General features: G+C 50.0%; 1 protein-coding gene across 3 annotated transcripts in view; it reads right to left on the minus strand.

Moving 5' to 3' along the window:
• The window catches only part of map4k5 (mitogen-activated protein kinase kinase kinase kinase 5), a 50,465-nt gene that overhangs the window by 12,975 nt on the left and 13,619 nt on the right, over positions 1-23,871 (minus strand). For 2 of the 3 annotated variants that reach the window (XM_064320941.1, XM_064320950.1), the window contains exons 4-19: positions 16,789-16,879; positions 15,212-15,276; positions 14,436-14,491; positions 14,290-14,337; positions 13,207-13,249; positions 13,028-13,100; positions 11,796-11,927; positions 11,399-11,461; positions 10,752-10,833; positions 9,288-9,404; positions 6,672-6,750; positions 3,941-3,999; positions 3,463-3,530; positions 1,005-1,049; positions 881-923; positions 348-558 (exon numbers count right to left, since the gene is read on the minus strand). In XM_064320941.1, coding sequence (XP_064177011.1) covers positions 348-558; positions 881-923; positions 1,005-1,049; positions 3,463-3,530; positions 3,941-3,999; positions 6,672-6,750; positions 9,288-9,404; positions 10,752-10,833; positions 11,399-11,461; positions 11,796-11,927; positions 13,028-13,100; positions 13,207-13,249; positions 14,290-14,337; positions 14,436-14,491; positions 15,212-15,276; positions 16,789-16,879 — 1,275 coding nt within the window. Of the gene's footprint in view, positions 1-347; positions 559-880; positions 924-1,004; positions 1,050-3,462; positions 3,531-3,940; positions 4,000-6,671; positions 6,751-9,287; positions 9,405-10,751; positions 10,834-11,398; positions 11,462-11,795; positions 11,928-13,027; positions 13,101-13,206; positions 13,250-14,289; positions 14,338-14,435; positions 14,492-15,211; positions 15,277-16,788; positions 16,880-18,386; positions 18,538-23,871 lie in introns of those variants that run through there. The other variant, XM_064320958.1, reaches the window with a different exon arrangement.

Genomic DNA, 23,871 nt, shown 5'->3' on the forward strand with positions numbered 1-23,871 from the left:
ATTCTCCTTTACCAACTACACTCTGCATTAAAAGCCCTGAGTACACAGGTCATTCTCTCTTACCAACTACACTCTGCGTTAGTAAAGATCCCTTCAGAGTTGATTCAACATGACTTGTGATACACAAGGAAATGTTTCAGATTTTTAACTGCATATAGAATTATGAAGTAAAAAATGTGTTTTGTTTGAGGATAAAGGAAATGGAGAAGCGATCATTTAAAATCAGATCAGACGAGCTCTATTCTGCAGGACTGTGTGAGTGTGCTGGTGATGATGTCACACGGTGATGCGTATCTGCGGCGGGGAGAGGACGCAGGGGGTTTCCGGGGGCACGGGGAGCAGCTCACCCTCCTCCACGGCGTGGGACAGCAGGCCGGGGCTGCTGACGCTGACGGTCAGGTAGTCGGGGAGCACGTGCTCGGCCCCGCTGCCCTGCTCGGGCGTGCTCTGCCGGCGCGGGCCGGCGGACGGGCCGTTCTCCGCGCTGGGGAAGCGCCGCACCGTCACGCACCGCTCGTCACTCAGGCCCACCTCATCAGAGCAGCTGCTCAAACGCGGCTGGGGGGGGGAGAGGGGGGAGGAAGAGGAGGAGAGAAGGAGGGGGGATAGAAAGGGAGGAGGAGAGAGAGGAGAGGGGGGATAGAAAGGGGGGAGGAGGAGGAGAGGAGGAGAGAGAAGGAAAGAGGGAGAGCGAGGCAGAGAGAGGGATGGAAAGAGAGAAAGAGAGAGAGGGGATAGAGAGAGACAGAGAGTGATGTGGGGAGAGAGAGAGAGAGAGAGAGAGAGAAAGAGAATGAGAGAGAGAGAAACGCTATTATCTCCTCCTGAGAAGGAGCCCTCGGTGCATTTCACAGGCAGGTCAGAGCCGCGGGGGCCTTACCTTGGGGGGCAGCGGGGGAGGGGCTCCGGGCTTGAGAGTGGAGCTGAAAGGGAGACGGAGTTAAACAGGAAACAAACGGCGGAGAACATTTCAAAGGTCCCTTTGAGTCTGGGGTAGTACTTACAGCTCCACGTCTTCAAAAGCGTCCTCCAGATGGGCGATGTGTCCCCTGGGGGGGGGGGAGAGAATGAGGAAGGGGGGGGGGGCGCACGGGGGAGAGAGAGAGAGAGGGGCAGGATTAGGTATGCTCATGATGGGGGGGCTTTCCACTGAAAGAGCTAAACATGCTCCAACAATCATTAAAGACAGCTGCATTAAATTTAGGAAGTGACACGTGACTCCAATTACCCAGAAATCTCCCTTTATCTTTAAAGGTGGGTGGCCTGGCCAGATTTCTTAAATGCAGAGGACTTGTTGACGAATTGAGATCAAATCTCAATTTCAAACAGAAGTAATATCAGGTAGTCCGCAACTAGTTTGTCAAAAAAACCACTGAATAGCAACTGCTTTTCTGTTATATTTCCTGCGTTTGTCTGGGAATGAGCCGCTTGCATGGAATAGTCATGTATAATAATACACACACACAGTACGCAAATCAAAAATGACTGCACAATAAAGACAATGGGCCTCATCCACACAACTTTTCTTCAAATCTTCTTACTTTCGTTCTTAAGAAAAGTTAGAAGTACGAAAAACCAACGAGGGATTCATGAAGCATGCACAGGCGTTTGATTTTATTCGTATCTCGCGTGAATCAGAAGATGAATGCCAACTGTTTGTAAAATTGGACGCGCGTCTCTTCGTGTGATTAGCATAAGAAAACACCCTAGCAATCCCATAAGAGGCATTCCAACTTCAGGGTCATGTGCAAACATCAGCCACTAGCCCTTAGCCATTCATCGGCCTGCGCAGACATATCTGCGCGGTCCCTAAAGATGCCTTCCCACCCCCCCCCCCCCCCAAAGGCCAGGTAATCTAAGGCAGCTAACGAGCCATTGCTAAGTGTGTGGGGTTTGACTGAGCGCTTGTGGGTCTTTATATATCTACACCAATCATTACCATCATATGTCACCATTATCACTAGATGAAATTATTTACATGTGCTCGCAACAGGTTATCGCAAACAAGAGCTTAGACTAAGTGTGGAAAAATACATTGTAAACTGAGAAAAATAAATAAAAACAAGTTTTTGAAAAAATGGATACTAAATTGTGAAAAGCATGTTTCGTGAGGCCCAACGTCAATGAAGTCCTCAGCTACATGAACGGACTCTAATGGGTTTATGCCCTAATGCTTCTCCCTGGCAGTACCCCGACCTCTAATGCCAGTAAATGAACATAATGAGTGAGCGAGTATAAACAAAAACAAAAAGGATTTTAAAAAACCACAAAGTTAAAACCATCGGGGCTGCCTAATGCCTGCCCCGTCAGCAATATTTACAGCGCTGTGACTCACTGTAAGGGCTGCCTGTCTGGTGTTCTCAATTAGGCAGAGACCTACAGCTGCTGGTCACCACCAGACCGTTTCTGGTAAGAGCAATCAGAGCGGAGACGCAGTTAAACCTGCTGTGCCGAGCTGTGTCTGGGCCCTTCTGTTTTACCTTGTTTATGGCTGCCTTTAAGGCCTGCAGGAACAGGCCGACGGGCCCTTCAGAATGGGGGGGGGGGCGGACAGCCTGTCTGACTTACCACCTAGCCGCTCTGCTTGCATGTAAACAAGCGCACAGCCACTGCTCATGCAGTGCTGAAGAGCTTCAGCTACACTCACGTCACATGACACGGGTCACGTTTTTTTTTGGGGGGGGGGGGGTCTGACAGCCTGTCTGACCTACCGCCTAGCTGCTCTGCTTGCATGTAAACAAGTGCACACCTTCTAGTGCTGAAGAGATTCAGCCACACTCACGTCACATGACACGGGTCACATGTCACATGTTGGGGGTGGGGGTCGGGGGAGAGAGGTTGCAATGGTTATTGACTGGAGCACATGACATGACACGTCACGGAACGGGCACAGCCGCACGACCACCACACGAGCGTTAGTGGGGATGGAGGGGAATGGCGAGCGGAGAGGGGCGGAGGACACACAGCGTTACCGTTGGAACAACTCCTCCTCAACGCTTTTGAGAAGGCTCCTTCGCAAGGACAGTGCGGAAGGAAGACAGTCAGAAAAAGAAAGGATAAAATGAAGAGAGAGGGAGAGAAGAAGAAGAAGAATGAAGAAGACACAAGGATATATAAACTCTTTCCCAGCACGGATGCAAAAACAGTCAAGCATTCCCAAGCTAGACGGGAGAGACAGGGTCCATGCTCAAGACACCAGACAGCTCCTAGACAGTCAGGACGTTAAAGGCGGGAAAAACAAACATTTTCGTTAGCCAGTCAGGAGCCCAAGCAGGTGTGCTCCAGGGTTACTGACGCGGGTTAATAAAACAGCTCCTGGAAGCCACACACAAAATGGCCGACCGCACAGCCTCGCACATTCCCCGGGCCTGGAGATTTTTCCACCGCCGGCGCGCGAGGCCGGCAGGAAGCTCGCTAATGAGAAGGGGCAGAGTTTCCACGGCGATGGTTTCCATGACTTACTTGGTGGAGATTCCTCCCTCACAGAAGGGGCTCCAGGGGGAGGGGAAATCGTTCTCTTTGGTCACGTCCTGGAAAGTAGAAGCAGACATGGAGTCACGGTAACGCCCCCAACCGACACACTGCCGTCACTCAACAAAGTCAGTTAAAAAAAACAGCCCAGAATCAGAGTAAATATCAACAAATAGACCCTTACTATTCATTAACTGCTTTGTGAACACTGGGATTTGCTGAGCAAACCTTTACATTTCCCAGTGAATAGTACCACTCCAAAAATAATGAAAAACCATCTGATTTTTTATATTTTCCATTGAATGTAGGAAATAAAATCTGTATTCCATCAAATGTCTGCCCTTGAATGAACTGTGCCGTCAGATTCACAGAAGAACGATACGGCTTTTGAAACAAAATGACATTATTCCAAAGAACATGGATCAACGGCCATTAACTCTCGTGCAGAGCGTAAAGAATATATCGTTACCATTTCAGAGTGAGCCTCAGTTTCCTTCCGGAGTGGAGGTTCAAACTGCACCTTATCAACTGCAAAAGGGGGACAAAACAGGAGAGAATGAATGCTTCAGCTTTCTGCTGCCTTAACACCCCGCTGCCACTAGAGGGCGCCAAGCCCTCACAGGAGCAGGAGCAAAGCCACAGGAACCCTTCTCCATAGACCACAATCACTTCCTCCTGCTGTCAAGAGCAGGCCATTCAACACAATTTATATTATGACTTCCAGGGAGAAAAACTGGAAAGCACAGTTTGAAATCTCCTTCTTGGTGAATGTTGTGAGCTTTCCGAGGCCTCAGACAGAGCAGTGACTACGTGAGCGTGTCTCTAGGGACAGGTACGGCCTTGAACACTGCAGTGGCCTACAGTCCGGCCCCGTCGCTGCGGTGGAGACAGGTATCACCAGAAAAAAATGACAAATTCGCTTTCATTTCTTCCAGGCACACAGAGCCAGCTAGTGATTTTCCACAGCTATGACTCAAGAAATACAGCTCAACTGTGTAAACATGTTCAGTTACCAATGGGGTTTATACTTTTTTCTGGTTTGTTTTTTTGTTTTTTTACTTGCAGATTGTTCATAGTAGTGCTCAAAGCTAAAAAATTTTTAGGAATAAAATAACGAATCTGGACAATAACAGAACCACAGTAACCAAAAGATGATCGTTTCTTATTTTAGACAATGCTGTTGATCACGGACAATGGATCTGCAAAGTTTTAGCCAAGCATCCAAACCGTTTAACCAAAGGAAACGCGGCACATGAATAGAGTACAATGTTTGGGAAGCTGTACTGAGTGGAGCTCAGACATTAAACAGGGAATTAGAGAGAATTAGAGTGGCACAACATTGCCTCTCCACACGAGTGCTCTACACACACATCGGGCCATTCGATTGGACCAACTGCCCTTCATCACAGTCTAAGAGGACTCAGGACAAACTGGACCAATTCTTTACTGAACTGGTGGGAGTCCTGAAGATTAAATGAATACAATGGAAAGGCCGGGAGGCAGAATTTTGTGATCTCACTTTGAAATGCAGGAGAATTTGAATTTACCATACTTCACTCTCGAAAATTTCAGCATAATCATCTGCCCGTTTCCACTTGATTTACTTGATTAGTTGTTTAAATACATTTCTAATGTATTAATTTTTAGAATCGTTAATTGACTGCTTATTTTTGGACAGTGAGCTTGCACTGAAGCTGAAATGATGCTCTGGTCACACCCTCCTGCTCACTGATTGGCTCAGGGGCAGAAGGACCCTTGTTGATGGCCAACCAACATGCAGTGAGTAGAATTGGGGCCTACGGCTCAACTGTGACAAAGTGTGATGGCACCCCTGAGCCGGCCATCTCATCTCTTACAGGCTGCTCAACGTGCGGAAGGCTTCAGCAGTCGTCATAGCAACCCCAGAACTGAAAAATTCCTTCCTTGCCAAAAAGTAAATTTTCATGCTTTTTTTTTTTTGTTAGCCCTTACATGCTATCTTCACCAGATCAATGTCCAAAGTTTGTTACAGAAAATGATAACTTCTGCATTTTTAACCCGAGGGCTACAAACTTTAACTAGGCTTTTTTTTTTAAACAAAAAAAACTTTACTTTATGCATATCATTCCAATTGATCACACACATAAACAAATGAGCTTTTACTGTGTCTATAGCAAATATAATTTTAAGGCAAAATCTAGGTGGAACTATTCTGGTTTTAAACTAAACTTATCAGTGGATTTCTCTAGTTCCAAAGCAACTGCCACAAAATGGATTACCAATTAATTACTGAAGGACATTCAACCTGGAAACTACCGCACTTAGCTTTAATGTGCCCCTGGATGTGCTGTGAATGAAATCACACGGCAGGTCCAGGGTCCCTTCGCAAAGTCAACCCACCAATCAGGTGTGTGGTAGACCAGCGGACCTCAGACGGAACACCCGAAAACCAAGTCCTTCCACCTTGGTCAAACCGCAGCTTGTAGGCTGGTCGTGAGACCAGCTCATCCAATGAGAAGGGACCACAGTCGGAGGAGTGCCGCAGGACCCCGAGCTGGCCACGCCGCCGACGCTCACGGCAGGTTTGTGAGAGCGCGGCGCCTCCGCACGGCCAACTACCGGCTTCACGCTTTTCCTCTGTGAGCTCTGCTCTGGAGCAGTGCCCCCCCCCCCCCGAACTGGGCCCGCAGTCAGACGCGGGACGGCCCACACAGCGAGGACACGCTTCTGAGAGGACTGTCTCGCTCTGAGCCAGTTCCCTCTGCTGTGGGACCACAAGGGGGGGGTGGGGGGGTTCTTCTCCTCAATTTTAAATTCACACCCAGGAAAAGGCAGAGACGGACAGCAGACATCAGATCCTGACGTGTGTGTATAGTGAGGGACACACAGCCCCGTTACACAGTAACAGTGTGGAAGGCCAGTGTAAGGATATTGGATCCTCACATGAGCACAAGCCTGAACTGCAGTCCGTCTCCGCTTGATCCCAGTCTATTTATACCACCGCCCATACCGGGCTTTGGGAGTTACACCAACTCCGCTGGCTTAGTGACTGAGCTGCTGTCCCACAGTGGATCTGAAGCAGGGATCAGCCAGCGGGGGGGGGGGCGGGGGGGGGCTGGGAGGCCAGGGGGCAGCACAACAGGCTCGGGACCACAGGATGACCTCAAGAGGCGTGTGTCTGGGGAAGGCCGGCCAATCAGGGGAGCCCCCGCGGTACTCACAGTTGATCTCGGAGCGCGTCCTCTCTGCTCTGGAGCTCTTGTTGGTGGAGCGGATGGTGTGTCTCACTGCAGCAAGGGGCTACAGGAAGGAAGAGTAAAGAGGACATCTCGTCATTTATAATATCTTTGCAGAAAATAAACAGTAAGTGCAGTCTGACCCGTTTGTCTTACAGTAATTTCACAAACACAACACTACAGGTACATAAGCTGCCACTTCTGAAATACTCAACTAACTGTTGAGACAATCACAAATGTCAGCTAGACTAATTTAATACACTTTATCCGCTGTCCATAAAGGCAAACAGAACAATCCCATCTAGGCAAAGGGATAATTATTTTTCAACTGCACTGACTTCATCAAGCAGGAAATCAAAATAATAACCAAAATAATGAACAGTAATGAATAGTACAAAAGGGCACAACCACACTCATACTCATGAAGCAAGAAGTATTAAACAAAATCAGACAGGCTCCAATACGTCCCCAGGTGTAAAAGTTCGAAGGCCTGAAACTTCGTGCAGAATAACTGACACAGGAAAACGCACCGGGCACAGAAACTGCCACAATCGCATTCAAATAGTAACCGCAAAAACACTACTCGCTGCAACCTGTTTGGCAACGTTATATTTGTCTGACGCTCTCCTGTGAACGGTGAAGTATGAGTCAGCAGAAGAAGGGAGCGGTACAATTCAAGCAGCAGAGTGTTACAGGACTGTTTCTGATTCTACGGCCTGCTAGCACAGAATGAACGGAGGTCCCAGTCAGTGCTAATCGATGGCTGCTTGACTAGCGAAACACAACAAAGCTGCTGTTCTCCCCCCCCCCCACACACTTTGCACCTCACCTGTAAAATCTAAGATGTAATGTAAATAAACACACTCATTTTATGTAAGGTGACTCAGCACATTCTTTCACATGGAACAAGGGACCGGTGTCTGAAATGAGCTTTGGCTAGAAGAACATGCCCAGTACATCGGACGGTGCGTTTGCAGTTGTGAATGTTTCCTCTGCTTGTCCCTAACAAATAAAGCAATAAACCGAATTGACAACCTGTACTGATCACCTGCGATGAACCCAGTACTGCAGCTCGGGGAGACGGCCCTGAGGTCTGGGACCAGGTCCAAACCCTGCACTACGCACAACGGCATTCCCAGGATTACACTCTCTTGTGACGCTAATGCCAAGACAGGTGCGGGCAGCATCTCGGGCAGCAAATCAAGGGCTCAAATCATAACTTATCCAGTGAAAAAAAAAAAAAATGGGCTCTGTTGACATTTCACTGAAAGTTACTGTAAAATTGATAGCGGGTTTGAATATCCTTGTTTTACGCACTTGGCAATATGTGCAAAACAGCTATTTTCATCCCCAAAAAAATAAATCGTTCTGTATTTTGTTCTTGTTAAGTAATTGGAAACAAAAATCATTTGCTAAATTTTTAATGGCGGCTTAGTTCAGAGCTTGATATGTAGGGTCAATATTGACATAAAAATGCACTTCATATGCCAACAGTTAAGTGGTTCTGACAAATGATTTACACTTTTGAAATAGCACATGGCAGTATAGCTAGCAGAGAAGCCCGTAGGCTGCATGGCTGTGTTCAGCTCATGTCTATGTGAGCTATTCCAGCGGTAATGCCCTAAACGGACAGTTTATCTGCGGGATATCAGGGTCAAAATGGAGTCATTTCCACTGCGGCTCACACAGTGCGGCCTGTCTCAGCGCTGCAGAGAGAGAGAGAGAGAGAGAGAGAGAGAGACACAATACGCCTCTTTAAGGCCTCCGGTGCCATCTCTCTCTCTCTCTCTCTCTCCCGCGCTGGCCGACAGGACGGGGCGAGATCTCGCACACTGACACCGGGTCGCACGCCGGAGCAGCCCGGCAGACGCAGGGCAACAATGCACAAGAGACAGGCCAGGAGCGCTACAGCCCGAGCGCCTCAACGCTCGAGTGACACATCTGTCACCGAGCGACAGGGCGCTGGGGAGGCCAGGGAGGGACCCTGAGAGCGGACCCCAGGGTCCCCCACGTGGACCTAAAGAGCTGGGGGGGGACCTCTTGGGAAAACCACATTGCTGCAGGAAAAGTAGGGGGTGTCCCGGCTAAATCCAAACCTGGCTCTTTCAACTTTTCACCTAATCATCCCCTGATGTGATTGGCTAAAAAAATGTTCTCTCTCTCTCCACATCAGCTGATGGTGTGGTGAGCATTCTGGTGCAAACTGGCTGCCGTGCATCATCCAGGTGGGTGCTACATCGGTGGAAGTTGAGGTGAGTTTACCCCTGATCACTGTAAAGCACTTTGAGCGTCTGAAAAAGTGCCGTCTCTTTCTTCTTCCTTCTCTCCTCTAGTGAAGGTGAAGTGCCACCATTCAGCCCGTGTGACAGAATACGATGGTTAGAGAGGTTCTGTCTCAGAGCATTGGGGGGGACAGCAGGGGGGACTGAGAGGGCACGGGTGGTTCTGTCTCAGAGCATTGGGGGGGGCAGCAGGGGGGACTGAGAGGGCACGGGTGGTTCTGTCTCAGAGCATTGGGCCAGGGACTGAGAGGGCACGGGTGGTTCTGTCTCAGAGCATTGGGGGGGGGGACAGCAGGGGGGACTGAGAGGGCACAGGTACCTCCAGATCGTCATCGTCCCCCTCGCTGAAGTGGCTATGGTTGTCAGGGTTGTTCATCTTGTCCAGGAGCTCCACAGCCAGCCTCCTGGTCAGAATACCGTTGGCTACAAACGCGTGCTGGGGAGAGACAGACAGAAGACGGAGAGAGAGACAGAAAGAGAGAGAGTGACAGCCAGAGAAAGAGAGAGAGAGAGACAGAGAAAGAGAAACAGACAGAAAGAGAGAGACAGAGAAAGAGAGAAAGTGACAGCGAGAGAAAGAGAGACAGAAAGAGTGTGACAGCGAGAGACAGAGCGAGAGAGAGACAGAAAGAGTGTGACAGCGAGAGACAGAGAGAGACAGAAAGAGAGAGTGACAGCGAGAGAGAGAGAGAGAAACAGAAAGAGAGAGTGACAGCGAGAGAGAGAGAGAGAGAGAGAGAGAGAGCTCAGTTTGTGGGCTGCGGGGGGCTGAGTTTAGATCTGGCAGATCAGAGCCACAGCAGAACTGAAACAGAGGTGTTCCAAACCACAAGGGAGCGACGCTGATGAGACGCCCACATACAGAAAGTCTAATTTTAACACACACTTAATAATTCAAGCGACGTTAGTCTCAAACCCATTTTCTCAGGGAAATGATTCACAGTTGAAATAGGTTCTCCTGGGAGCTTTAATGATGTCATTGAAACACGAGTCCCTCTCGTTCCACAATCACAGCACCCTCTCCCCCCCGACAGACCTGCAGCTACTCAGGGTTAACAGCATGTGGGGTGTGAGCAGAACTGGTATCTGCAGCTACTCAGGGTTAACAGCATGTGGGGTGTGAGCAGAACTGGTATCTACAGTTACTCAGGGTTAACAGCATGTGGGGTGTGAGCAGAACTGGTATCTACAGTTACTCAGGGTTAACAGCATGTGGGGTGTGAGCAGAACTGGTATCTGCAGCTACTCAGGGTTAACAGCATGTGGGGTGTGAGCAGAACTGGTATCTACAGTTACTCAGGGTTAACAGCATGTGGGGTGTGAGCAGAACTGGTATCTACAGTTACTCAGGGTTAACAGCATGTGGGGTGTGAGCAGAACTGGTATCTGCAGCTACTCAGGTTAACAGCATTGGGGTGTGAGCAGAACTGGTATCTAAGTTACTCAGGGTTAACAGCATGTGGGTGTGAGCAGAACTGGTATCTGCAGCTACTCAGGGTTAACAGCATGTGGGGTGTGAGCAGAACTGGTATCTGCAGCTACTCAGGGTTAACAGCATGTGGGGTGTGAGCAGAACTGGTATCTGCAGCTACTCAGGGTTAACAGCATGTGGGGTGTGAGCAGAACTGGTATCTACAGTTACTCAGGGTTAACAGCATGTGGGGTGTGAGCAGAACTGGTATCTGCAGCTACTCAGGGTTAACAGCATGTGGGGTGTGAGCAGAACTGGTATCTGCAGCTACTCAGGGTTAACAGCATGTGGGGTGTGAGCAGAACTGGTTACCAAGAGGAGCTTCTCTGCTGTGGGCCTCTTCTTGGGGTTCTTGGTCAGAGACACTTTGACAAAGTTGTGGAAAGCCGGGGTCCTGTGAGAGAAGCAAACCTGTTGTTAAAGACTGGATGACGCGCAGAGCGCCTGGTAAGATGCCAGCAGTACCGCCCCCCCCCCCCCCCGACCCCCCCACCCCCCCAGAAGCCTTTCGCGTAGCAGGCCCATGCGGAGATAAAGCTCCATTCACAGCTGAAAAAACCCCACCCAGGCGAGCATGCTGCTCAGCAGGAAGCTCCGGTCTGACTGCAACACAGAGTTTAATCCTGCAGCCAGCCGCCTCTGCCTCAACCCATCCTAACACAGCCATCCCAACACAGCCTAACACAGCCTTCCCAACACAGCCTAACACAGCCATCCTAACACAGCCATCCCAACACAGCCTAACACAGCCATCCCAATACAGCCTAACACAGCCTTCCCAACACAGCCTAACACAGCCTTCCCAACACAACCATGCCTACAAGGCTAGTGTGCTCTGAGGCCAATACCAAGGCAGAGGAGGGCACTCAGATTCCAGCACAAGATTCCATCAGGCTAGCCAGCTGCTCCTTTTAAGTCTAACATGCACACACCCTCGGGTCCGCTGTGGATACACTCACCATTTTGTTTTGTCTTTTAGCTTCGGAGGCTGAAAACTGTTCTTTGACATTAAAAATAAAGCCCTGCAAAAAGAAATGCACATTCAAACGTCACTCAAAGGTGAGACGACGATCAGCTCAATCAACCGCTCACCTTCAGGCAACAAATACAAATTTCACCACACAAACTCGCAGAAAAGAGAATTACAACACATTGTACATTCATTTAAAAAAAAAAAAAATGAACATATTTAAATGCCTCTGAGTAGTGATCAACCAAGAACAGAACATCTTAAGAAAACAGGAAGTGAATGAAACCCTAGAATGCCTCAACAGGAAGTTGCCCCGGGGACACAGTGTGAGGTGTGAGCTGGTGTGCGTTCAGTCGTGGCGGGGGACGGGGGGGGGGGGGGTGTACCTCATTGGGTGCAGGTCGAACATGGGGGGCTGCAGCTCGGCCAGCTCGATGGACGTAATGCCCACAGCCCAGATGTCGCACAGCTGGTTGTAGCCTCCGTTCTTCTCCACCGCAGCCACCTCAGGAGCCATCCTGCACACACAGGCCAGTCAACGCTCGCGCCCACACACCGCTCAGCGTGCGCATGATGCAATTTCCTCTCCAGAGCACACCAGACACCAGCGGTATTCGCCAGACGCACCGAAGCATCGCCCTTCACAGGCGCGCGCGTTCCCCTCGCTACCTCGTCTGTGTCAGGGACCGTCGGACAATCAGTGAGCTCGCAATGGGACTGACATTCCATGGGCGTGGTGTAATGAAGCCAATGAAAGCATAAATACCAGCACCTCCTAATGCACAACCAAACACACGTTTGGAGTTCGATGTGATTAGCTGAAGTACAGGCTGTGTTGCCATAAACTGGAAGTTGAGCTGGGCGGTCAGAAGCCAGCCACTGGCCAGCTGACCGCTGCTCGCTGTCCTTTATGACATTGCAGAACCACTTCTCACTACACACGCACAGTCTAGACAGGCGATGGACCATTCGCAAAACCACTGTGTACTTTCTATTTTATCAATAATTTTTAATTTATTAATGTTAAAATACATTTTAAATTTACTTTTTAATTTATCTGAAGCCACAAATTATCGTGGGGTGAGCAGCTGAAATAGTCTAAAAGACAATGTATAATGTATACATCTATATAAAATTCTACTGACAGAAATGTAATGTAAAATGTAAAAAACTAACATTTTTAAGAAGCCGAATACTACATTATAGTATACTACAATATGCATTATGAAAGTATTTTATGTATAACTGCACGCCTTAGATTCCCAGAATCATTTACTAGTGACCGATTGAGACCAACTGAAATGAACAAAAGAAACTTTCCAACATTCATGCGCATAGCATCCTGCTGGGCAGAAAGTTTCCAATCCCACCATGTGAACCTGTACACACACAGACTCACACAGACTCATACACACAGACTCACACACAGACGCACACAGACTCATACACACAGACACACACACAGACTCACACAGAGACTCATACACACAGACACACACACAGACTCACACAAAGAGACTCATACACACAGACACACACACAGACTCGCACAAAGAGACTCACACACACACACACACACACACACGCACACGCACACAGGCAGAGACTCGGTACGCACCAGTAAGGAGTCCCGATGAAAGACTTCCTCTTGGCAATTGTAGCCGTTATTTTGGCGGCGACTCCAAAATCAGCTGGAAGGAAAGACAACAAACGCTTTCACATTTTACTTCTCACGCTCGCGCGGGGAAGAACGGAGAGGCCACTGCGTTTCGGAGCGGCTACGGCTCAGTAACTCACCTAGCTTCACATCCCCATTATCTGTTAGCAGGATATTGGCGCCCTGCAGGAGATAACAGACAACACACGGCGCTGTAGGCCTGTTTGTACACACTGCACGTCACGAAACAATTTCACACCTCTCAAATCGAGCACGCGTGGATGAATCAAGTACATTTACGTAAATGCACAGCCGTTCCACCCTTAAAGAACAATTCCTGGATTAATCCACATGTTAGAGCAGGCACACATATATTCTATCTAAAGGAGCCTCAGCGTTGGGACAGGGGGTTGGGGGTTGGGGGTTGGGGGTGGGGGTGTTCTGACTGACAGGCCTGGCTGTGCGCATCCTGCAGCCACAGAGAAAAAGAAACAGGAAGTGGTCTCAGCGTACGGCGCTGTAGAGATAGGACCGCGCCGACCAACACTGAGCAACTGTGATAAACGCCTCCAAGGACCACGGCGTTCTGCTCTGAGCGTTCACACATGCGAGAGAGAGGGGAAAAAACTCACACAATGGCCACAGAGCCAAGTCGCACACTCAACCCCACCTCGCCCCCCCCACGCCCCTCAGCTCTATAACTGTTTAAACTGAGATGACGGATGTGCCAGAAGTAACACAGGCCCGTTCTGTGGGCCAAACAACTCCCCTTAAATGGTCAATCATTAAAATTAAGAAAAACAAGAAGAGCCAAAATAGACCTAGATTGTCTTTTCCCCACTCAGTCGAAACCCCCACCATCTTTAAGCCACGTCCTGACCTGAATGACATTGCACTACCGTCATCTCAGCAGGCGCTCTTACCCACAGTGACTTACAACTCAAGAGAACGTGAGTGCATCTACTCAAATTACATTTCGACCTGCCTTGACAGCTGCATGAGTACAGACAGCATCCATAACATAAGTCATAAGTCATAAAAACAATTTAAAGATACCCCAATGACCTGAATTAATTACACATGATTAGTGTGCTAGAGGACGGATACTGAAGTACAGGCCAGACACAGTCTGAAGTGGCCGCCCTTCAGTTTGCATCAGAGGAGGGGCCAGTGATTCTGCAGTGCTGAATTCCCAGTGCAGATTACAGTCAGTGCTGTGGTACCTTAATGTCGCGATGCATCTTGCCCTTGGAGTGGAGATAGCCCAGGCCCTGTGCAATGCAGACAGAAACATCAACCGGGCGTTAACTGCAGACTACAAAACAAGGCGATTTCCTACGAAACCTGGAAGTTCGGGGATCCCGGTTACCTGCAAGGTCTCCCTGCAGACGTAGGCGATCTGGATCTCGGAGAGGGGGCCAGTCACTGGAGAAAAAAAAAATCCAATAAACACACCGTGAACGAACAGGGCCCCGGTGTCTAAGCTACGGACATCACTGAGGCAGAAGCTCCATGTCAGAGTTCAGCGATAAGAAGCCCCAGAGAAAACAAATGCATGAAGCTCATAAACATGTGACCGGGGGGAGGGGGGGGACTCCAGCTCCGTGCGTTCGGTTAAGCGCCAGTTAAGTGCACTGATCTGCGGGGGGGGGGGGCGCATAACGGGCCGTCGCCATGGTGAGGGAGGCTGGTTTCACTTTGCAGGACACTTCCCGCCTCGTTGCACAAGATCGGTTCCTCTGGTGGAAAAAACTGTCTGCACTGCCTGCCTGCTCCAACCGAGCAATCCCACAATGCCTCAGCCCACCGGCGGGCGTGCAGACACCACTGTGCATCGCAAACGGCAGTAAAACTACAATAATAATCATAATAATAACCGTCAGAATGGATGCCCTAGAGCTCCTGGAGATCTAACATCCTGTATGTTTCCATTTTAACCCTAATTTGGCACACCTGATTCTACTTTTTAGCAGCTCAGTGAGATCTCTGGCTGTTGACTGAGGAGTGCTTTGTTAGGGCTGGAGTGAAAACATACAGGACGCCAGATCTCACAGGATCAGGGATGGGCAGCCTTTGCATTGGGCAACACGCTAACGCTAAAAGCTTCCCAAACCAGCGGGGTGCGGCGGGCGGGAGCTGCGTTACCGTGGTAAATGTCCTGGAGGGATCCCCCGCCGCAGTACTCCATGCAGATCCATAGCTTCTCCCGGCTGGCGTGGGGACAGAGGAAGACACCGGCGTTAGAGGTGGTGACACCGCACCTTACACCACAAGACCAAAGCCCTGTGCCAAAACCTGCAGTCACATGACCAAAATCTACCTTTCCAAGCAGCTGGGAGGAGGTGACATCAAAACAGTGCCAGTATCTGACAGACACTTAGAAACTTTTATCTAGGGCTAAATTATGCAAGAATGAGAACAGTCCAGACGAATACTATCATAAAGGTCATAAAACTTAATGCATTTAAACCTTCAAAGTGACGCAAACTGAGAAAACCCCATTGGCAAACTATAAATATGCTACCAGCATGCCAAAAAAAGGAGAACTTGAACGTTTGCATACACATCGTTTCCCTGCTAAACAGGGAAATATGCGCTTTGCCATGCAAGAAAACGGCTCCGACGCTGAAAAGCTGGAGTACCTGTTTGAGCTTAGCGGGGCATAAATATGCAGGCTAATGGAACGGCCTGTCAGCACAATCAGGGGAGCGCGATTTAAAAGGCCAGTTATCTACACTCGTTAAAAACAGCGATCGCACACGGCGAAGAGAAGAGCAAAAAAAACTACCGTTTGTGTGCAAGTTCCAAGAAAAGCATGAGCACACATATTTCATTCAACATGGTCAGGCCTAACAGAAAACTATGTTGAGCGTCTGCAAACAATAATACTTGCATCCATTTTACTCTGCTACTTCGACATCGGAATTGTTTTTGCACTAAATATCGGCTCTTTTTGCACACCAATAAACCATAAACAGAGGGGTCTGTTAAAATGAAGCCCTGCTGCAGTTCAACGTGGCGAATGTGAGAGCTTATGTAAGCATGACTCCTTGGCAGTTTGCTGGCAGTGCACAACAGAGGCAGCACAGTAACACAGAGACACACTGCAGCACAGAGACACACAGCACAGTAACACAAAGATGCACAGCACAGTAACAGACACACAGCACAGTAACACAGAGACACACAGCACAGTAACACAGAGACGCACAGCACAGTAACACAGAGACGCACAGCACAGTAACACAGAGATGCACAGCACAGTAACACAGAGACGCACAGCACAGTAACACAGAAATGCACAGCACAGTAACACAGAGATGCACAGCACAGTAACACAGAGACGCACAGCACAGTAACACAGAAATGCACAGCACAGTAACACAGAGATGCACAGCACAGTAACACAGAGATGAACAGCACAGTAACACAGAAACGCATAGCACAGTAACACAGAGATGCACAGCACAGTAACACAGAGACACAGCACAGTAACACAGAGACGCACAGCACAGTAACACAGAAATGCACAGCACAGCAACACAGACGCACAGCACTGTAACACACAGAGATGGGACTTGCTGACTAACAGCCTGGCTGTGGCTGGAAGCTCTCACTGGTCCTGGTGCCAAACAACCTTTCCTTTTGTACTGTCTCCAACCCACCCCATGACAGACCCCCCCCCCCCCCCAACCCCCAGCGGTGACAGAACTGCCTCTTACCACAAGTAGCTGCCGAAGTACGCCACAATGTTTTGGTGCGTGCATTCCTTCACCATGAAGATTTCCTGCTGGATGATGGAAAAGTCGTCCCCTGGAAGACAGAGAGAAAGGCAGGCCATGGAGGATAAGGATACTGTACATTAGCCAAGCACACGGCCTCAGTTACTGCACAGCAGCCAATCACACACCACCAGGCAGCAAGCAGTCATTAATAATTAATGGTTTCAGGCCAAACATTGTATTTGTTTTGATTTTATTTAATTGAAAAATTGAAATGAACCAAATGTACACTGGAAAATTTGGGGTTCGGTCCCAAACTTCACTTATTGCCTCTCGGTCTGACGCTCAGCAATAAGAGGTTACAGAACTAAGTGATCTGGGGTGCTCGAATGCATCAGCTTCTCCACACCTTAGTAATCACACTAAGCTCTGATCCTGAACATTGCTATAGACACTTCAAACCCACTTTTACAAAAATAGCTCCATATTTTTATTGCCAGTACAAAAATTTTTAACTTTTAAACACTGTGCCACGGGGTATATAAAATAAACATCAGAAGTGTGAAATATTCTGGGACCTTATCCAGCACTGTTCTGAACACATATTTTATGACTTCCTCGAGTGGTCATTAATCACTAACTTTCGGGCCAAAACTTCAAAAAAACAATCTTCCCGTTCACCCCAGCGTAGCGACTAAATAACCAACGCAGCCGGCGCATGTCGTGTGTCGTGTCATCCAAGCAACGGCCGCGACGGTCGGCATTCGTTAAGCACAAGTTCGCAAGTGCGCATTCGTTAAGCACGTGATCTCCGCGCCGGGGAGTAAGAACTTAAAGCCTGTTGTACGATGGCCATTTTGTGAGATCAGTAAGCCTTTCCTTTAACTGCGCCAATCTAAACCATCGAGCAGACCGCAGTCACGCACTGCGCCGTTAGACGGAAGATTCTGATCCTTCCGCTATCGGTTCACTGACTGAGGATACAAATCAAAGGAAGGGGAGGGGATATGGGAGGCGCGGTACGTGGGTTCGTAGTACATCACTACACGCGCTATACGACCATTCGGTCAAACAGTATGTTCTCAATGCGTCTCCACAGTAGGCAATAAAAGGCAGAAATATGCAGAGCCATCTGCTAGCAATTCAGCAGCGAGACTCTGCCCTGGAATCTATTAGCGCACGAGGCCAGATCAATCAAACCCTGCTTTCCTTCATGGGGTTTAACTCGCACCGCTTTTTCAACAAGGGCCTTATTTTCTGAACGAAGAGCTGACCGTCATAATATTTTAAATGAAAGAACACACAATCGTGAATCGTCCAACACAAAAGTTTTTTCTTTCCTCCCTTCTTTCTAGGAAAGAAAGGGGGAAATGAGGAAAAAGAGGGAGAGAATTCAAAGAAAAGCAAAAAGGAATGTCAACGATTTAAAACACACTCTGATTAACGCACTGTTAAACGAGGCTCTGACGTTCAGCATCTCTCCGATACTAACCGTTTTCGCAAAATAATACCTTTTTTGGGGAGAGGGGGGCTGCATTGGATTCATTCCTGCAGGATTTAAGATAGCAGAAAACCTCCTCTCCCTGCACACTGTGTACCTTGGACAGGAATCCCGAAACTGCGCGCTCCTCCGCCTCACCCCCGCCGAGGGAGCAGCCAAGTGCAGCAGACAGCGGCGTTAGCGCGCGAGCCCGTTAGCCCCCGACGCAGCCCGAGACCGCCCTTAAAACCGCGTCCAAACACAACAGCCGCGGGCCTCCCGCTAATAACGGCCTCCGTCACGACCCGCTGCGTAAAGTGTTGCGTTTGCAGTCACGGGGTCAGGACAAACTCGAACCCCACCACCTGCTCTTCACTGTTATTATGGTGCTACTGGAAAAACGCAGTGGTTTCGGAGCCAGAAATCAGTCTCGCGCACTTTTTCAAACATTAAAACGTCCGTAATGTGTTTGACACACAATAACATCTTATGTGTTTAAATCAACTCCTACAGGGTATATACAGTCTCTACTGTATATGTACTCTTTCAAGAGTTAAAGTAATGCTGATCATTTCACTGTGCACACAACAAGGTGGTAGAGATGCTCTAGGTCACTGTAAGACCACAGCCGCCAGCAGGGTGTCCCTATAGGGACTCTGTGTCCACATGCATAGACGCAAGGGATGGGATCCAGCCTATAGAGGCAGACTGGAACTCAACGAACATTGATCGTCTCTGTTTAATGTCTCCCCACTTCAATTTACTAGTTTACTTTCCATTTGCATAATGCATTTGAAGTCTTATCCTTTAACACATTTATACCTGTATTTGTACCATCGCTGCCGTGTGCAGACACACCAGTGTGAGGGAAAACGGTCTCATGACATGATTAAGATCCTTGTATACTTGGTCCTGTGTACGTGTGTCACAGCCTGCAGTTCCGACCATTCTTTGCACTGAGCAGAGCGAGGACAGCGTGGGGAAGAAAAAAAAAAAAAAAAACACCTCCAGGATAAACACACGGAAGCATAGCCGTTTGTTCCAGGAACCCTGTTCTCACAGCCCACGAGAAAGCACAGCGCACACACGACAGCCGTGTGTCATCGACCCATCTGTCAGTGTGACCCGGCCTCTGTTTCCATGGTCACGTCACCCACCCAATCACCAAATCCCATAGCAGAGCAGAGAGAAACTCCACCCTCCGGTAAAATAACGGCAGGTAGAGGTAACCTGAGTCACTCACACAGTTTCACCCGGCACCGGTTAATGACACATTCCAGGTGACACACAGGGACAGGGCGCGGCTGCAGACGCACTGTTATAAACCTGACAGCACACCCCCAAGCCAGGTGAGGAGAGGCGCACTCAGGTGCCCGCTATTGGCCGCCTGGCCTGCTCCCGGCTGCGTGACTCGGAGTTCCGCATACTTCGCTCGCCCGAGCCGTTTCAGCCCCGCCACCACTTACGTAAAAGGAAAACAACCGCCGTCATCGCACGACGACAGACTCCGTGACGAGAGGGAATAACCTTCAGTCACAGCAGCATGTCCACATTCCTGCGTTTTTTTTTCTCTCTGGAAAGGGTAACGCGGAGCGCCGCCCGATTAGCACAGCTAGCGCGCCGCCCGATTAGCACAGCTAGCGCGCCGCGCGATTAGCACAGCTAGCGTGCCGCCCGATTAGCACAGCTAGCGCGCCGTGCGATTAGCACAGCTAGCGCGCCGCCCGATTAGCACAGCTAGCGCGCCGCCCGATTAGCACAGCTAGCGCGCCGCCCGATTAGCACAGCTAGCGCGCCGCCCGATTAGCACAGCTAGCGCGCCGCCCGATTAGCACAGCTAGCGCGCCGCCGATTAGCACAGTAGCCGCGCGTAGCACAGCTAGCGCGCCGCCGATTAGCACAGCTAGCGCGCCGCGCGATTAGCACAGCTAGCGCGCCGCCCGATTAGCACAGCTAGCGCGCCGCCCGATTAGCACAGCTAGCGCGCCGCGCATCGCTGCTGCGACCAGCCGCACAGCTAGCGCGCGCCCGCTGCAGCACGCCGCCGCTCAGCCGCCGGCGCGGGCCAGCCGCCACGAGGGGCGCGGAGCGTCCCCTGCTGAGCGACGGGGCCCGCCGGAAGGCCGCAGGCACGCGGGGGTCACCGGCGCGCGGCGGCCTCGGAGCTCGGCGCTAACGGCGGGGGTCGCGGGGGTATGAGGTAACGGGTCTATTTTGGAAAGGGCAAATGTGGAGGATTAAGGGGAGGCACTGAGCGGGTGGGGGGGGGGGGGCAGGACGGGGCGGGGCCCGGGTCTCCTGAGAGAGACCCGACTCCGGTGTCCCCGCGGCACTGCCAGCCACGCGGTGACATCTCCTGAATGGACTGCGCGCCATCATCTCATTTTCCGCGCGGTTAGACTGATGAGCGCAGTGCATGCGCCACGAGCGCCGCATGGATTTACTGGAGCCCTGGAGCAGCCAGATTTGTAACAGAAATCCGTACACAAATTAATCTTTTCCCCCTGTTGTCTCGTTACATAATTACAACTGTTGTACGTTGTTTCATTGCATAATTAGGCCAGGTCATTTATGGTGGCCCTGTTGTTTTTATCCAGGTCAAAAGCCCTGTGATCCCGAGTGATCCTAAACTTTACCCGTGCATTCTGACAGACTCTGCCTGCTCTGACCCGATGCCGTCCTCAGAGAGCGAGAAGTGCACTTTGCCTGGCCTGGGCATGGGAAGGAGACGGAATTAATGACCTTCTAAAAATAACTCCATCGAAGTCACCTGGAGAAGCTCGATTTAACTCTGGAAAATCTGCTTAGCTTTCCATCTCCCTGCTGGGAGCCTCCCCAGAACTGCCAACCCCCCCTCCCCGGCCCCAGAACCATTAAACCCCTCACCCCCCAAGAACTGCCACACCCCTCGCCCCACCAGAACTTCCAAGCCTCCCCTGAGATAAAAAGAGAACAGCTTCCAATGCACAGTTATACTACATTAGAGTTGCCTCCTAGTTCCTGCAAGGTGAGTGAACTGTAGTCTAGAAGGTTCTTTGCTTTCACTTCATTAATGAAAACAGGAGGCCCTAATACCAGAGAGTAAGACAGACCTCAGTTTGAGGAAACGGGGAACTGTTGGGAATGCTTACATGTCCGAATTCACAAGACCAGTCACAATTACGGCGTTTGCCACGGTGGTCTCAGCTCAGATGCGCGGTCAACGGCACGCAAGAAAGAACCAAAATAAACAACGACGAGTGTGAACTACCGTGGGACGAGCTGCAACAACAAAACAGACCGTATAAATTTTTTTTCTCAAGAAGAGAAGCCTCACCACTTCCTGTCTGAATCGACACCACCCCCCCCCCACCTACAGAGACGCTGTTTGTGCAAGGGGAGGGGGGAAGTGTCTGGCGTTCTGCAGGACACGCACAGTGCAAACCACATCAGCGAGCTTTTTGCATTCACTCGCTCACAGTGGAGGCCTGAGGACTGAGCGGCACGCAGCAAGTCTTGTGTCTTGACATCGCTTTATCACAAAAGACGCCACTGCCACGGTGACCAGCATGACCATCGACTCCGCACATAAATCCAAGGAGACTCCCAAATGCGGTCTTGTGCACGGTCTTCCGTGCACTCTCGTACACACATTTCAGAATGCACTCCATTTGTGCGATGAAGACGAATACAGCGCCTTGCAGGAAGTAAAGTGGTCCGCTAAAATGGCCAAACAACCAAACAAAAATGCACTCAGCCTATAAAAACACCAGCGGTGCCTCAGTGTTTCAGCCCTGTCCTCTCCCAGCCCACACGGCCAGCCAATGACACGCTCAACCCTCAACCTGCAGAACCCGTTCTCTCCCAGCTGGGCAGGGGACTACAGATCCGCTTCAACAGACAGCAGTGTAGTGCAATGTTGAGGACTATGAAGGGTGAAGTGTTAGGCAGCACAAATATAGTGTTAAGGACTATGAAGGGTGAAAAGTGTTAGGAAGCAGAAATGTAGTGTTGAGGACTATGAAGGGTGAATAGGACCTTAAGAACAAAGAGGCTTCAGCTGCAGCCGAGAAAGGAAGCCCAGCCCTTTGATAAAATAACCCCGACCCCATCACTAATCCACACCCAACATTAATACATACCCAACGGTCTAGGACAAGTGAAAACGGCCCTCGGAAAAGCAAGATGTTCCCTGAGCCCGTCTGATGGGACAAACGGAAAGGACAGGGGAGCCTCGGTGTCAGCCACGCCCCCCCTGCGCCCCCCGCAGAGAGCCCAGGGGTAAAAATAGCGGCTATGATAGCGTCGAGCAGCGCCGTGAGAGATGCCAGAGCGGCGGTTGCCAGCCCCGTTCCTGGAGCTCTACCGTCCTCCTGCAGGTCTTCATTTCAACTGTCACTCCGCACACCCGATTCTGCTGATCGGCCGCTCAGCGAGATCTCCAGCTGTTGAACGAGGTGCGCTTTGCTAGGGCTGGAGTGAAAACTCACAGGACGGTAGACCCGACACGGATGGGCTCCAGACCATGAGGGGGGGATGGAGAGGACGCCCTTCTTTTAATCTCCCAAAAATAACCATAAAAGAAAAGATAATGAACCCGCCCTGGCCCTCTTGGGTCAGACAAGCTGACTGAGAGCCAACCGCTCCAAAACGCTGTGAATAAGGTTTCTGTACTTTATGTATTTATGTCACTGTCACAACTGGAGAAGGTGATGATTTCAAAATCAACTACGATGAACAAAAAAACCTCATTTCCACACATCCAAGGCAATTAGTTGACATTTTCAGCGTTCATAAGGAATGCTCACGCTTTGCTAAGCTACACAAGTCAGATTTGGGGCCTGGCTTACTGAAGATCTGGAGGGAGGACGCAGCTGAACACGTTCTTTGGGAGAATGCGATGTTGTAACAGTGGTCATTTCTCTGAATGGAACCTCTCTGCCCTAATTAAAGGCTACAGTCTCTGCACACTTCCATTTCAATGACAGAAAGTGCTTCCTCTGTACTTACTCGCATGTAAACACTTAATAGCGGGGATGTTGCAGAGCTCAACCTCTGCATTCCATTTACACCCAGCGACACCAAGTAATCACGGTGTCATCTCGAGTTACGCCTGGCCAGCGTCGACCGTAAAACCCTGCTTCCCAGCACTAAATTTTGCCAGAAGTGTACAGAACAAAGAGACCTGTATTAATCAAAACTGTGCAAAGACAGGGCGTGTTTCTCATAAATCCTCCCAGCGGCTAAACAGTAAGCAAAGTCGCACTATTTTGACTCTGGCAACACTCCCCTCTCACACTGTTAAAATGAGGCCTGTGTTCTCCCATTTGGCGTGGAGTGTTTTATATAAGCCGGTGCAGCTTCAGAGCAGAGGTGGGCGATCCCGGAGTGAGAGTCTCTAATCCCGGAGTTTCACCGCGCTCCATTATATCCCGTCTTAAGATCCCCGCTGACAAATCCGGAGCGGAGATCAAGCAGCGGGGGGATTTCTTTGTCATCTGTCCATGTGATACGTGCGAGTGCTTAAGACACAAGCACCGTCTAAACACGTCGCACCACAAAATGCAATTAATCCATTTTGTCTGACTGTGCCCTCTGGATGGGTGGCTGTGGAAGCCAAACCG

The sequence above is a fragment of the Anguilla rostrata genome, chromosome 1 (genome assembly GCF_018555375.3).
Source record: "Anguilla rostrata isolate EN2019 chromosome 1, ASM1855537v3, whole genome shotgun sequence".
NCBI classification, from domain to species: domain Eukaryota; kingdom Metazoa; phylum Chordata; class Actinopteri; order Anguilliformes; family Anguillidae; genus Anguilla; species Anguilla rostrata.